The sequence below is a fragment of the Hyperolius riggenbachi genome, chromosome 11 (assembly GCF_040937935.1).
Source record: "Hyperolius riggenbachi isolate aHypRig1 chromosome 11, aHypRig1.pri, whole genome shotgun sequence".
Classification (NCBI taxonomy): domain Eukaryota; kingdom Metazoa; phylum Chordata; class Amphibia; order Anura; family Hyperoliidae; genus Hyperolius; species Hyperolius riggenbachi.
The window spans coordinates 6,074,281-6,090,902 of record NC_090656.1 but is presented as its reverse complement, the minus strand read 5'-3'; the positions used below and the strand labels follow the sequence as shown (position 1 = coordinate 6,090,902).

General features: G+C 44.2%; 1 protein-coding gene across 3 annotated transcripts in view; it reads right to left on the bottom strand.

Annotated features, from left to right (window-relative positions):
* ACSF3 (acyl-CoA synthetase family member 3) overlaps nt 1-16,622 on the bottom strand; it is an 86,004-nt gene that overhangs the window by 59,184 nt on the left and 10,198 nt on the right. For all 3 annotated transcript variants that reach the window (XM_068260402.1, XM_068260404.1, XM_068260403.1), the window contains exons 4-5: nt 8,304-8,458; nt 7,030-7,175 (exon numbers count right to left, since the gene is read on the bottom strand). In XM_068260402.1, coding sequence (XP_068116503.1) covers nt 7,030-7,175; nt 8,304-8,458 — 301 coding nt within the window. The remainder of the gene's footprint in view (nt 1-7,029; nt 7,176-8,303; nt 8,459-16,622) is intronic.

The window sequence follows — 16,622 nt, the reverse complement described above, 5'->3', positions numbered from 1 at the left end:
CAACTATACTGTCTATACTGGGGCAACTATACTACCTATACTGGGGCGACTATACTACCTATACTGGGGCAACTATACTGCCTATACTGGGGTCAACTATACTACCTATACTGGGGCGACTATACTACCTATACTGGGGCAACTATACTGCCTATACTGGGGTCAACTATACTACCTATACTGGGGCGACTATACTACCTATACTGGGGCAACTATACTGCCTATACTGGGGCAACTATACTACATATACTGGGGCAACTATACTACCTATACTGGGGCAACTATACTACCTATACTGGGGCAACTATACTACCTATACTGGGGCAACTATACTACATATACTGGGGCAACTATACTACCTATACTGGAGCAACTATACTACCTATACTAGGGAAACTACACTACCTATACTGGGGTCAACTATACTACCTATACTGGGGCGACTATACTACCTATACTGGGGCAACTATACTGTCTATACTGGGGCAACTATACTACCTATACTGGGGCGACTATACTACCTATACTGGGGCAACTATACTGCCTATACTGGGGTCAACTATACTACCTATACTGGGGCGACTATACTACCTATACTGGGGCAACTATACTGCCTATACTGGGGTCAACTATACTACCTATACTGGGGCGACTATACTACCTATACTGGGGCAACTATACTGCCTATACTGGGGCAACTATACTACATATACTGGGGCAACTATACTACCTATACTGGGGCAACTATACTACCTATACTGGGGCAACTATACTACCTATACTGGGGAAACTATACTACCTATACTGGGGCAACTATACTGCCTATACTGGGGCAACTATACTACATATACTGGGGCAACTATACTACCTATACTGGGGCAACTATACTGCCTATACAGGGGCAACTATACTACCTATACTGGAGCAACTATACTACCTATACTGGGGAAACTATACTACCTATACTGGGGCAACTATACTACCTATACTGGGGCAACTATACTACATATACTGGGGCAACTATACTACATATACTGGGGCAACTATACTTCCTATACTGGGGCAACTATACTACCTATACTGGGGCAACTATACTACCTATTCTGGAGCAACTATACTGCCTATACTGGGGCAACTATACTACATATATACTGGGGCAACTATACTACATATATACTGGGGCAACTATACTACATACAGTGGTGTGAAAAACTATTTGCCCCCTTCCTGATTTCTTATTCTTTTGCATGTTTGTCACACTTAAATGTTTCTGCTCATTAAAAACCGTTAACTATTAGTCAAAGATATCATAATTGAACACAAAATGCAGTTTTAAATGATGGTTTTTATTATTTAGTGAGAAAAAAATCTCAAAACCTACATGGCCCTGTGTGAAAAAGAAATTGCCCCCTGAACCTAATAACTGGTTGGGCCACCCTTAGCAGCAATAACTGCAATCAAGCATTTGCGATAACTTGCAACAAGTCTTTTACAGCGCTCTGGAGGAATTTTAGCCCACTCATCTTTGCAGAATTGTAGTAATTCAGCTTTATTTGAGGGTTTTCTAGCATGAACCACCTTTTTAAGGTCATGCCACAACATCTCAATAGGATTCAGGTCAGGACTTTGACTAGGCCACTCCAAAGTCTTCATTTTGTTTTTCTTCAGCCATTCAGAGGTGGATTTGCTGGTGTGTTTTGGGTCATTGTCCTGCTGCAGCACCTAAGATCGCTTCAGCTTGAGTTGACGAACAGATGGCCGGACATTCTCCTTCAGGATTTTTTGGTAGACAGTAGAATTCATGGTTCCATCTATCACAGCAAGCCTTCTAGGTCCTGAAGCAGCAAAACAACCCCAGACCATCACAGTACCACCACCATATTTTACTGTTGGTATGATGTTCTTTTGCTGAAATGCTATGTTACTTCTACGCCAGATGTAACGGGACACGCACCTTCCAAAAAGTTCAACTTTTGTCTCGTCGGTCCACAAGGTATTTTCCCAAAAGTCTTGTCAATCATTGAGATGTTTTTTAGCAAAATTGAGACGAGCCTTAATGTTCTTTTTGCTTAAAAGTGGATTGCGCCTTGGATATCTGCCATGCAGGCCGTTTTTGCCCAATCTCTTTCTTATGGTGGAGTCGTGAACACTGACCTTAATTGAGGCAAGTGAGGCCTGCAGTTCTTTAGATGTTGTCCTGGGGTCTTTTGTGGCCTCTCGGATGAGTTCTCTCTGCGCTCTTGGGGTAATTTTGGTCAGCCGGCCACTCCTGGGAAGGTTCATCACTGTTCCATGTTTTTGCCATTTGTGGATAATGACTCTCACTGTGGTTCGCTGGAGTCCCAAAGCTTTAGAAATGGCTTTATAACCTTTACCAGACTGATAGATCTCAATTACAGTACTTTTGTTCTCATTTGTTCCTGAATTTCTTTGGATCTTGGCATGATGACTAGCTTTTGAGGTGCTTTTGGTCTACTTCTCTGTGTCAGATAGCTCCTATTTAAGTTATTTCTTGATTGAAACAGGTGTGGCAGTAATCAGGCCTGGGGGTGACTACAGAAATTGAACTCAGGTGTGATAAACCACAGTTAAGTTATTTTTTAACAAGGGGGGCAATCACTTTTTCACACAGGGACATGTAGATTTGGAGTTTTTTTTTCACTAAATAATATAACCCATCATTTAAAACTGCATTTTGTGTTCAATTATGTTATCTTTGACTAATAGTTAACGGTTTTTGATGAGCAGAAACATTTAAGTGTGACAAACATGCAAAAGAATAAGAAATCAGGAAGGGGGCAAATAGTTTTTCACACCACTGTATATACTGGGGCAACTATACTACATATATACTGGGGCAACTATACTACATATATACTGGGGCAACTATACTACATATACTGGGGCAACTATACTACATATACTGGGGCAACTATACTACCTATACTGGAGCAACTATACTACCTATACTGGAGCAACTATACTGCCTATACTGGGGAAACTATACTTCCTATACTGGGGCAACTATACTACATATATACTGGGGCAACTATACTACATATACTGGGGCAACTATACTACATATATACTGGGGCAACTATACTACATATACTGGGGCAACTATACTACATATACTGGGGCAACTATACTACCTATACTGGGGCAACTATACTACCTATACTGGGGCAAATATACTACCTATACTGGAGCAAGTATACTACCTATACTGGAGCAACTATACTACCTATACTGGAGCAACTATACTACCTATACTGGAGCAACTATACTACCTATACTGGGGCATCTATACTACCTATACTGGAGCAACTATACTACCTATACTGGAGCAACTATACTACCTATACTGGAGCAACTATACTACATATACTGGGGCATCTATACTACCTATACTGGAGCAACTATACTACCTATACTGGAGCAACTATACTACCTATACTGGAGCAACTATACTACCTATACTGTGGCATCTATACTACCTATACTGGAGCAACTATACTACCTATACTGGAGCAACTATACTACCTATACTGGAGCAACTATACTACCTATACTGGAGCAACTATACTACCTATACTGGAGTACTATACTACATATACTGGAGCAACTATACTACCTATACTGGGGCATCTATACTACCTATACTGGAGCAACTATACTACCTATACTGGAGCAACTATACTACCTATACTGGGGCATCTATACTACCTATACTGGAGCAACTATACTACCTATACTGAAGCAACTATACTGCCTATACTGGGGCAACTATACTACATATACTGGGGCAACTATACTACATATATACTGGGGCAACTATACTACATATATACTGGGGCAACTATACTACATATACTGGGGCAACTATACTACATATATACTGGGGCAACTATACTACATATACTGGGGCAACTATACTACATATACTGGGGCAACTATACTACATATATACTGGGGCAACTATACTACATATACTGGGGCAACTATACTACATATATACTGGGGCAGCTATACTACATATACTGGGGCAACTATACTACATATACTGGGGCAACTATACTACATATATACTGGGGCAACTATACTACATATACTGGGGCAACTATACTACATATACTGGGGCAACTATACTACATATATACTGGGGCAACTATACTACATATACTGGGGCAACTATACTACATATACTGGGGCAACTATACTACATATATACTGGGGCAACTATACTACATATATACTGGGGCAGCTATACTACATATACTGGGGCAACTATACTACATATATACTGGGGCAACTATACTACATATACTGGGGCAACTATACTACATATATACTGGGGCAGCTATACTACATATACTGGGGCAACTATACTACATATATACTGGGGCAACTATATTACATATACTGGGGCAACTATACTACATATACTGGGGCAACTATACTACATATATACTGGGGCAACTATACTACATATACTGGGGCAACTATACTACATATATACTGGGGCAGCTATACTACATATACTGGGGCAACTATACTACATATATACTGGAGCAACTATACTACATATAGTATAGGCAGTAGAAAGTCTAGAACCAGCCCTGGGAGCAATTACACTCAATGAAGAGAACAAATAGGGAGCAGTACAGGCCACATGACTCCACTGCAGATCCTCTAAACTTTAATGCAAAATTAAACTTCATCCCAATCAGTAGCTGATCTCCCCTTTCCCACAAGAAATCTATTCCTTTTCTCAAATAGATCATCAGGGATGTCTGTGTATGGCTGATATTGTGGTGAAACCCCTCCCACAGTGTGATGTCAGGACCGTGGTTCTGGCAGTTTCCTGTAACGATCGGTGTAACACAGAGAGGATCTGATTATTGGTGATCTGCGGTATCACCGATAATCAGATATATCACTAACCTCTAGACACCGGAGAGATATGAGTGTTTTGGTGCAACAGTAAATACTTTGAGGACAATACCTGGAGAATAGGTATCTGAGCAGTAGACTATACTGCATAAGAGAACAAGTGCCTTCCAGTAACCTGAGAATCTCCCGAAGGGAGGAGCCAGGCCAGGAGATGGAAGGACCAGAGTGTGAGTGACACCAATAGGAGAGTGTCACTAATGATCTGTGCACTATCTCTAAGGTAGGGAGATAGCTCTCGAGGTCGGGCAAGCCAGGTCGGCAACACACAGACAGATAAGTACAAAGACAGGAGACAGATTCAGTAATCCTAAGACATGCAGAGTTTGGCAACAGAGTATCAGATATAGCGAAGTACCAAATCAGTAATCAGAAGAGTGGTCAGGAAAGCAGAAAGTCATAACAGATAATAAACAATGCCTAGTCTTGGTGTGAGCTCCATGATCATCAACACCCTGGAACTAGTCTGACATATAACAGAATGATAACACAATTCCCTAGTCTGGGTGTGAGGTCCGTGATCATCAACACCCTGGAACTAGTCTGAAGTATAACAGAATGGTAATACAAGTCCCTAATCTGGGTATGAGGTCCTTGATCATCAACACCCTGGACCTAGTCTGAAGTATAACAGAATGGTAATACAATTCCCTAATCTGGGTGTGAGGTCCTTGATCATCAACACCCTGGAACTAGTCTGAATATAACAACTGGTAACACAGAATCTAACAAAAGGTCTGAGTGCTTCCACGTAGTGATCGCAACGGCAGACAACCAGTGAATGACCAGCACCCAGTATATATAGCACAGCGCTCTCCAGCGCCTCCCCTAAGTGCAGGACCAATGGGAACTGGTTGAATCGTCAGCTGACGGGCTTGGTCAGCTGACTCCCTTCTGGCTGTCATAAAAGTTCTGCTTCTCAGCGCGCGCGCGCGTCCTTCTGAACCTGTGTGGACTATCAGTCCCAGCCACACCAGCCATGTGTTGTGTACCACCCGCCGCGCTGGACGCGGAACCAGCCGCACCGCTATCAGGGCATGCGGCGGTTTCTCCGCGTTCAGCCATAATGGTAGATGTACGCGTGCAAACCGCCGCGTTGGACGCGGAATCAGCCGCCTTGTTCTGAACACACGCGGCGGCTTTTCCGCGTTTTCTCACATTTCCTTACTGTGATCCTAGATGCATTGTGGGAGATAACGGCTGCTGCCAACTGCCAAGCAAGCCTAATAATAACATTTTAGCCTATCACATTGTAAATGGGAGCGTTTATAGATAAGGTCAGTTGGTGCAATGTTCTGCATGCCTGCCAGGAGTAAAGATGCTAACCTGCAGGTTCACAGTGGGTCAAACATGAACTAATTACATAGCAAGTATTTAACATTTCTCGATCCATCTTCTATTTTTTCTCACATTGCAATGCCTGGATTTATATTTTTTTCCCTTCTTAAAGTTAGTTACATTTTTCCTTAAAGAGAGCCCCGAGGTGGGCTCAAAAAAGAAAAAAAGAGGTAGGCTACCTGATCCGTGGGGCTGAGCAGATCAAGTAGCCGCAAAAACTGTCTCTGCTGTGGGCCGCACTGGCCCACTTTCACTTTTGTGACCTCTGGGTCACGACGCTGCACTGAGAGACTGTGTGTCTCCCATGGCGTGAGGCGGGGGAGCGGCAGGAGGCGTGGCCAGGGAGACAAAGCTGCCCAACGGCGGCTCAGGAAACCCTGTAGGAACGCCCCTGGCAGGCGTTTTGGACAGAGAATTCCTCTTCCCTGTGTTTACCTCCGAGTTAGCGACAAATCTTGTCACTAAACTCGGGAGGCTATAGCGCAGTGGTGGTGGTGGGGGGGCACAGAGCGGCGGTGTGGGGACACAGAGCCTTGTCATTACCTTGTCATTAGGCAGAGATCAGGCCTCTGTATTCCATCTGCCCCCCGAAGATCCACCTCGGGTTCTCTTTAAAACACATTGAACACATTACATTTTGTAGGAGAAGAGGAAACTGAGGCAATGCGATTGGGAATTGAGGGAGGCTTCAATATTTTTGTCAGAAGTATGTGACTGTCCCATTGACACGGGGGTGGGTACCTGGGATTCGGGGTCCTCTCAGAGGGTTGGTCAGAGCCATGCCGATTTCCGTCATGCCGTATCTCTCCAGAAGCGTGTGACCGGTGATCTCCCGCCATTCCTCCAACACCGGAACAGGAAGTGCAGAGGAACCAGACACCATCAACCTGACAGCAGCAAGAACAATGCTCAGATCACATGACTATCCAGCTCAGACAGAGGTTCTAGTAGTTTTTGGGTTTTTTAGTAGGCTCGTTGAAATTACACCTAACACAGCAATTCTGTAAGTGGATGAGAAGGCTACATGTCCCACACACGTTCATCAAGAGAAATCAATGTGACAGGTAAATCTTTGATTGGTTGTGATCATGCCTTTCTCTTTGGACTAAAACTGGAAGTAGAAGTGAGACATAATCACGTGACAGCAACCAATCAATAAAGGTGCGCATACGCCACTCGAGATTGTGGACTGATCGACCTTCTGATTAGATAATTTTCCATCAGAAATCAGTCAAAAGGATCTATCAGACATGGTGGAAAATCTTGGTGGTAAGTGCTTGATCAGGTGCGCAGAAGTGACAGTGTTCAATTTTGTGATGACAGACGTACCCCTGGCTGATGTCCCCCCTTGCCCGTGTGCAGTGTAAAGTCTCACCTCTCCACCGGCGCCACTCCTGGCCTCCTCTGGTGTCCACCGTCACCACAAACACCTATACCACGTGGCACCAGGGGAGGCAAGGAAGGAATGAGAGAGAAGTAGAGGGGGAGAAGATGAGAAAGAAGGAGGAGAGGAAAAAGAAGGGGAGGGGGGGGGGAGAGAAGATGAGAGACGGGGGAGGGGAATAGGATAAGAGAGGAGGGAAGGGGGGGAGGGGATGAGAGAAAAGGGGAGGGAGTGAAGAGAAAATATGAGAGAGAAGGGGGGGATGAGACAGCGGGGGGGGGGGGGGGGGATAAGAGAGAAGGGGAGGGAGGGTGACGAAACAGGGTAAGAGAAAAAGGGGAGGAGGGTGAGGAGAAAATAAGAGAGAGAAGGGGGGGGGGGGATTAAAGAGAAGGGAAGGGGGGGAAATAGGGGGGGGGGGTTAGGAGAGGGGATGAGAGAGAAGGGAATGGGGGGTGGGAGAGGATGAGAGATAAGGGGGCGGGGGGTGAGGAGAGAGCATGAGAGAAAAGGGGAGGAGGGTGAGGAGAAGGGATGAGAGGGAATGGGGGGGGGGGGTGAGGAGAAGGAATGGAAAGGAGAGAGAAGGGGTAGAGGAGGAGATAAGAGAGAAATAGCGGCATTGCGGTACCTGAATTTCTCCTGGCACACGGCTCGTATGAAGTCTCGCACATGGGGCTGGTTGTAGTGCTGGTTGTAGTAATCGATCAGCTTGCAGTAGACGGTTGGAACGGCCATGAAGACGTTCACTGAGGGGGTTTCTCTGCTCAGGAAATGTTCCCATACCTGCAAGACAGACGCGGGAGCTGTTTACTGACAGATGAGGGAAAGGCATGCTGGGTATTTTAGTACTTTTGTCATTAGATGGACTCCAAGCCGCAGACGATTTGAATTAACCACTTCAGGTTCCGGAGGTTTTACCCCTTAAGGTTCCTGACTATTTTGGCATTTTAGCAGGGCTGTAGAGTCGGAGCAATTTTGGGTGCCCGGAGTCGGAGGTTTCATAAACTGAGGAGTCGGATGATTTTTGTACAAAAACCACAGCCCCGGTAGGTATTAGACTAAGGAGTCGGAGTCAAGGAGTCGGAGCCATTTTGGGTACCCGGAGTCGGAATTGGAGGTCTCATAAACTGGAAAGTCGGATTTGGCATCTGAAAATTTTTATACAGACTCCACAGCCCTGCATATAAATTTTTTTTCCTAAAAATTGTTTAATTTTATTGGCATTTTCAGGAGAAAGTTAGGCATAAATGCTGAAATTACCTTTTTTTTTTCACCTTTCCTAGTTCTCACATCACAAGTGGTTATAAAACACCTTAAAATATGTTATTTATATCGTCCAAGTTAAATTGATACCTTATATGCCATATTTCCTCAGTAGTTGGGCATATCGCAGACAATCATCTCCAGCCTGTGCGTTTGTAGCGATTGCGTGCGATCGCTATGTCGCATAGTCTGTGTACCTCAGTGCTGTACAGATGCATTGCTAGGCAACAGCCTAGTTATGCATCTATACGTTGTTGGGTTCCCAAACTGTCGCCTTAGCGATCACATCCAAACGCTATGGGTTACAACCATTACAGTTGTCCACAAAGGTCAAGTATAGGTGACACAAGGGGTTAATTTGTTGGGAAGGGGTTAACACTTCAACACTTCACTTGTCACTTTAATAAACTTTTTTTTAAAATTGCTCAATTTTTTATTTATTTTTTACTTTGCATGAATGATTGCGACTATTGGCAATAGCAGTAATCAATCACAGCACAGACGATCTGATTGGCTGTGAACATCAGTTCACATGCCCCAATCAAAGCACACCGTGTACTCGCGGGAACACGCGTGATTGTGAGAGCGTGCAGCGGTTTTCAATGCTGGACGTACCCCGTACATCCAAGAACCTACGGCAGCACAGAACTGAACGTACAAGGTATGCCCTAAGACGATAAGTGGTTAAAGTGACACTGAAGCGAAAAAAAACTCATGCTATAATAAATTGGTTGTGTAATTCGGAAAATTAATAGAACATTAGTAGCAAAGAAAATAGTGTCATTTTTTCAGGTATATAGTTTTTTAATTTTATAACATTGCATCATTCTCTAATAATAGCAGTTTCCACACTACTCAGTATTCTAAATGATTTCACAGAGCTGGCTACTGGCCCATTGAACTTTTCTCTGCAGAAAAAACATAAACAAAGAAGAAACAACGAGAGACAGTTGAGATAAGTGCTTCAAGAGACAGTGCTGTCCACAACTTTATAAAGTCGTGGAGCTCAATGGCTCTTTTGCATAGATAACTGGAGTTTCTTAACTCTATCTGTACTGGGAACAATATTAGACTCATATCTCTGCTGCTAATGTTGTATTTCTTATCTGTACTACACATACAAATCATTATATCATAAGTTTATTTTCACTTCAGATTCCCTTTAAAGCTTCAATGCAGAAAAAATAATAATTATTATTTAATGTGACACTTTCCCTTTAGTAAACTTTAAAGAGACTCTGTAACATGAAAAACCTCCCCTGGGGGTACTCACCTCGGGTGGGGGAAGCCTCCGGATCCTAATGAGGCTTCCCACACCGTCCTCCATCCCACGGGGGTCTCGCTGCAGCCCTCCGAACAGCCGGCGACAGGCCCGACTGTCAGTTCAATATTTACCTTTGCTGGCTCCAGCGGGGGCGCTGTGGCGACTTTCGGCACGGAAATAGACGTAAATACCCGATCTCCGTCGGGTCCGCTCTACTGCGCAGGCGCCGGAAACTTGCGCCTGCGCAGTAGAGCAGACCCGACGGCGATCGGGTATTTCCGCCTACTTAGGAGCCGTCAGAGCGCCTGCGCAGGAGCCGGGAAGGTAAATATTACGTCACGGCTGTACGGAGGACTGCAGCGAGACCCCTGAGGGATGGAGGACGGCATGGGAAGCCTCATTAGGATCCGGAGGCTTCCCCCACCCGAGGTGAGGACCCCCCAGGGGACGTTTTGCCGTTACAGTTCCTCTTTAATAAAAACCCTTTTAAACTTTTTTTTTTCACTTTACTGATTCACTTGTAAAATATGTGCAGGAGCACTAAGGCGGCAATTAGTGCAAGAGGCGAGTCTCTGACCGCCGCTATCCGTGTATTGTCCGTGTGTACGCACCTTTAGCTACCCGGCCAACTGATTGAATGACTCAGGGGTTAGACAGGCTGAATACTTGCATTATAGCTGCAAAGACTAAAGTTTTTTTTCTTTAAAGGACACCTGAGGTGACATGTGACATGATGAGATAGACATGTGCATGTACAGTGCCTAGCACACAAATAACTAGGCTGTGTTTATTTTTTTCTTTCTCTGCTCGAAAGAATTAAATATCAGATATGTAAGTGGCAGTTTCTATCCGGGTCGGGAGTGGGTCGGACTATAGCGTAACCCTCACTGATAAGGAATGACAGCCATAAAACACTTTCCTGGCAGAAAATGGCTTCTGAGAGCAGGAAAGATAAAAAGCACCAACACTTCATAGAGTTGAGCTCTGGCATACTTCAATGAGTGTGTTATTGAGCAGAGACAATGAAACATTACAAAACTTAAAAGGTAGATTTAAATATAAAATAAAACTGTGGGATATCTATAAAAGTCATTTTTAGGAGAAGAGGATAGATGCAATTGTTTATCTCAGCAGTTTATTTTCACCTTGGGTGTCCTTTAAAAACAAAAGTATGCCTAAGCAAAGCAGCTTATCAGCTTATACAAATCCTGCAATAAATCTGCAGTGTGTCTACTTCCTGATTCATGGTAGCAGACATATTGTTAATGCTGTGCTTTCAAATGGGCTTATCTGCCATCACTGCCATGGCAGTCATGTGGCACAGAGGAGAGATCAAATTACAACTTGTGATTAGACATTAATGAGGGGGAATTACACAGGCTAAACTCTAAATACATACAGGGTGCATTTCTCTCTGTTTTCCTTCTGTCCTGTGCAAGAGTTCAGGTCCACTTTAAAGAGGCCCTGTATTGTTATATAGTAGCAGTAAATGATTCACTATACCCACTTTTACAATAATTTTACTGGTTTCAGCGTCAGAAATCCTTCCTGTATCTATATATTGCGGTATGTAACCCCGCCCTCCCAGAAGCTCTCAGAAACAAACATTCCGCAGAGCTGCACCTGCCGGGGCTAAAGATGTGATTTATTTCAGAATGTCAATCAGGGTGAGGAAAGATATTACAATGGGCAAACACTGACTAAATCATCTATAAATGAATATTGTAAAAAATTGTAATAAGCCATTTTACCCATTATGGTATTTTCACTACTGTACCTTTTTAAAGGGAACCCGAGGTGTAAGGCCTATGGAGGCTGACATTTTTTTATTTCCTTTTAAATAATGCACATTGCCTGGCTGTCCTGCTGAGCCTCTGCCTCTAATACTCTAAGCCACAGCCCCTGAACAAGCATGCAGATCAGATGTCTATGACAAATCTGACAAGATTAGCTGCATGCTTGTGTCAGGTGTGTGATTTACACCCTACTGACCAGAAACAGCAGGACTGCCAGGTAACTGGTATTGTTTAAAAGGAAATAAATATGGCAGCCTCCATAGGCCTTACACCTCGGGTTCTTTTTAAGTTTGAATTGCAGTCAGGGCAGTATCTACACAGAGTTTATGTTATCCCCTTGTCTGTGTGGGTTTCCTCTAAGCACTCCGGTTTCCTCCCACATTCCAAAAACATACAAATAATTTAACTGGCTTTCCCCTAAATTGGCCCAAGACTATGATACATACACTACACTACACTATACATAGACATATGACTCTGGTACGGATTAGATTGTGAGCTCCTCTGAGGGACAGTTAGTGACAAGACAATACAGGGAGTGCAGAATTATTAGGCAAGTTGTATTTTTGAGGAATAATTTTATTATTGAACAACAACCATGTTCTCAATGAACCCAAAAAACTCATTAATATCACAGCTGAATATTTTTGAAAGTAGTTTTTAGTTTGTTTTTAGTTTTAGCTATTTTAAGGGGATATATGTATGTGTGCAGGTGACTATTACTGTGCATAATTATTAGGCAACTTAACAAAAAACACATATATACCCATTTCAATTATTTATTTTTACCAGTGAAACCAATATAACATCTCAACATTCACAAATATACATTTCTGACATTCAAAAACAAAAAACAAAAACAAATCAGTGACCAATATAGCCACCTTTCTTTGCAAGGACACTCAAAAGCCTGCCATCCATGGATTCGGTCAGTGTTTTGATCTGTTCACCATCAACATTGCGTGCAGCAGCAACCACAGCCTCCCAGACACTGTTCAGAGAGGAGTACTGTTTTCCCTCCTTGTAAATCTCACATTTTATGATGGACCACAGGTTCTCAATGGGGTTCAGATCAGGTGAACAAGGAGGCCATGTCATTAGTTTTTCTTCTTTTATACCCTTTCTTGCCAGCCACGCTGTGGAGTACTTGGACGAGTGTGATGGAGCATTGTCCTGCATGAAAATCATGTTTTTCTTGAAGGATGCAGACTTCTTCCTGTACCACTGCTTGAAGAAGGTGTCTTCCAGAAACTGGCAGTAGGACTGGGAGTTGAGCTTGACTCCATCCTCAACCCGAAAAGGCCCCACAAGCTCATCTTTGATGATACCAGCCCAAACCAGTACTCCACCTCCACCTTGCTGGCGTCTGAGTCGGACTGGAGCTCTCTGCCCTTTACCAATCCAGCCACGGGCCCATCCATCTGGCCCATCAAGACTCATTCTCATTTCATCAGTCCATAAAACCTTAGGAAAATCAGTCTTTAGATATTTCTTGGCCCAGTCTTGACGTTTCAGCTTGTGTGTCTTGTTCAGTGGTGGTCGTCTTTCAGCCTTTCTTACCTTGGCCATGTCTCTGAGTATTGCACACCTTGTGCTTTTGGACACTCCAGTGATGTTGCAGCTCTGAAATATGGCCAAACTGGTGGCAAGTGGCATCTTGGCAGCTGCACGCTTGACTTTTCTCAGTTCATGGGCAGTTATTTTGCGCATTGGTTTTTCCACACGCTTCTTGCGACCCTGTTGACTATTTTGAATGAAACGCTTGATTGTTCGATGATCACGCTTCATAAGCTTTGCAATTTTAAGAGTGCTGCATCCCTTTGCAAGATATCTCACTATTTTTGACTTTTCTGAGCCTGTCAAGTCCTTCTTTTGACCCATTTTGCCAATGGAAAGGAAGTTGCCTAATAATTATGCACACCTGATATAGGGTGTTGATGTCATTAGACCACACCCCTTCTCATTACAGAGATGCACATCACCTAATATGCTTAATTGGTAGTAGGCTTTTGAGCCTATACAGCTTGGAGTAAGACAACATGCATTAAGAGGATGATGTGGTCAAAATACTCATTTGCCTAATAATTCTGCACTCCCTGTATATAATCTGTACAGCGCTGCGGAAGATGTTGGCGCTATATAAATACTGAATAATAATAGTAAGTTCTCCTTTGAACAGAACTAGCTGTGATACAGTCGAGGTTGAAAAAGACTCTGAGCATAAGTCACATGACTCCCGGCTTGTCACCTGTGGGTTGCGTGGATAAATGTGTACACTTACTGAGTCTGCCTGGTGCATTTAAAGGACCTTCTGGCTCCCCCTCCCCCTCAGCTGATGCATGTGAATGCTAACAGGGCCTGACAGGCCTCCCCATTTCAGCACTACGCCCTGAGCAGCAGCCTGCACAGGGAGAAGGTGAATCAGTCAGCGCCCCAGCACACAGAAGCCCTCAGTGTTCTTGTACTCCGGTCTGTATATTCCCATGAGCGCTTCACAGTCATCGTCCCCCTCCCCTCCTCTGTCTCTCCCCAGACTGCTTCTCACACCGCTGCTCCAGAAACGGGGCCAGCATTCATGTGCTTTACTGCAGCTGAGAGAGACATCAAACCCACAGAGCAGCCTCCCGATTCCCAGCAGCTGGATGGGGAGACGCAGGCTGCAGAATCTCTATGTTCAGACCACATGGCCAGGCATACATATGACTTGGCTGCCGGTAGACTTGGGCGCAGGATAAAGCCTGATATGGCTTATCCTGCTGCTGCACAAGTCCAGGCAGCGTTAATTACTATTCCCCCTCCAGGTCTGTGTGTATGGTGGGGAATGATGTAATTCGGCTTCTAACTATTGCTGGAGGCAATTACAGTGTTTTAAAGGTAACTTCAGCTCCTTCTTCTGACTGCGCCGAAGTTACTCACTGTGCGCCGCTATAGATGTAATTCCTATTACAGCCTATGGTGGCGCCGGCTGCGCCCAAATCTGCTGCGCTGAAAAGAACTGCTCCGCATGGCCAGAGCTGCCAGTAATGACCATACTGGGCGTCAGCTGCAGCCAGCAATCTACAGCCGGCAGGACGATAGAATCCAGGGTCACATGACTAGGACCGTAATTTGGTCTTGTTAAAACAGACAGAATTTGTGATAATTCATCTTTAAAGGGAAGGTCTCAGGTGATAAAAAAACAAAAATATACTTAACCGGGGTTTTCTCCAGCCCCTGGCAGCCGTCCTGTGCCCTCGCCGCAGCTCCCCGTTGGTGGCCCGGGGTGTCCTCTGGTCCATAGGCAATCTGTCAAACCTGTACAGGATCAAATTCTGTCTGCTGGCAAATGCCAAAAGTTTCCAGTTCTCACCTGGGTCATATCAGAGCACAGCAAAGTATCCATGCTTTTTCTTCCAACAAATCCATGATATGCGGCAACAGTGTGAATTGCGATCTCTTCCCACCTACTACCATTTTTAACAGTGTTTATTTTTGAAGGGGAAAAAAGTGCCCCTCAGTAGAGGGAAGCCTCTGAATAATCCAGAAGCATCTCCCGCCCCCCATCAACACGCCGTTCCAGCGCAGGGACACTCACGAACCTCTTTGACCGCGAACGAGCGGCGTCACACTGCGCAGTATGCCTCCATCAGCGCAGGAGTACGGAGACGTCTAGGCTCTTGCTTTTTCCTGCTGCTACTGCACTGGCACGAGGCATCCTGCGCAGTCCGGCTGCTCTTGTTCGCCGATAGGAGCGCGGCCGCAAACCTCTGAGGGTCCCAGTACTGGATCGGTGGTCTCGAGGGGGACATTAGAGGTCCCTGGAGGATCCAGAAGCTTCTCTCTACAGAGTTAAATCAGACCTAACTTCTTGCACAGTAGAAAAGGAAAACAGAGAGTAATCCACCGTGTCAACCCTGTGTTTGTTTATAGAGAACATCAAGTAATCACAAGTGTAATTTGAGCTGTCAGCTCTGTGCCATGGGTTTGCCAGTTATGTGCTAAAATGTAAACACAGGTTAACTCTTTCTGTACTCCAATAAAACCAGGAAGTAGACACACTGCAGGTTTATTGTAGGAGTTCTGTAAGCTGTAACTAACAAATGTTTTTTTCTGTAAAGCTTATTATGCTGTTGCTTACCTTTTAGAGCAGAGAGGAAGTTCTCGGTTTAGGTCCGCTTAGTATGTGACTTTCTATCTTTTTAAAGTCACAGGTTTGCTTTGAAGCAAACTGGAAAGCAAAAATAAGCACACGATATAATGATTTATATGTGTAGTACGGATAACGAATCGAACATTCGCAGCAAAGAAAATGATATTATTTTCAGTTAGGCTCCCTGCACACTGCAAATCCGTTTTGCGATTCCGATTTGCAATTCCGATTTTCCCTGAATGCAATCAACAGAAATACGGAGGAAAAACGCAGCATGCAGTAACGATTACAAATCGGAATCGGATGTAAAAACCGATTAAAAATAGGAATCCCATGCAGTGTGCAGGGAGCGTAATGTAGCTTTTTTTTTTTTTTTTTTTAATTACATTGCATCATACTGTCACAGTTGCAGTTTTAAAACCACACTCTTTTAAGCTATAAAACAAAGCAGAAATAATGACCCTTTGAACTTTCCTGCAACGAAACCTTATATCA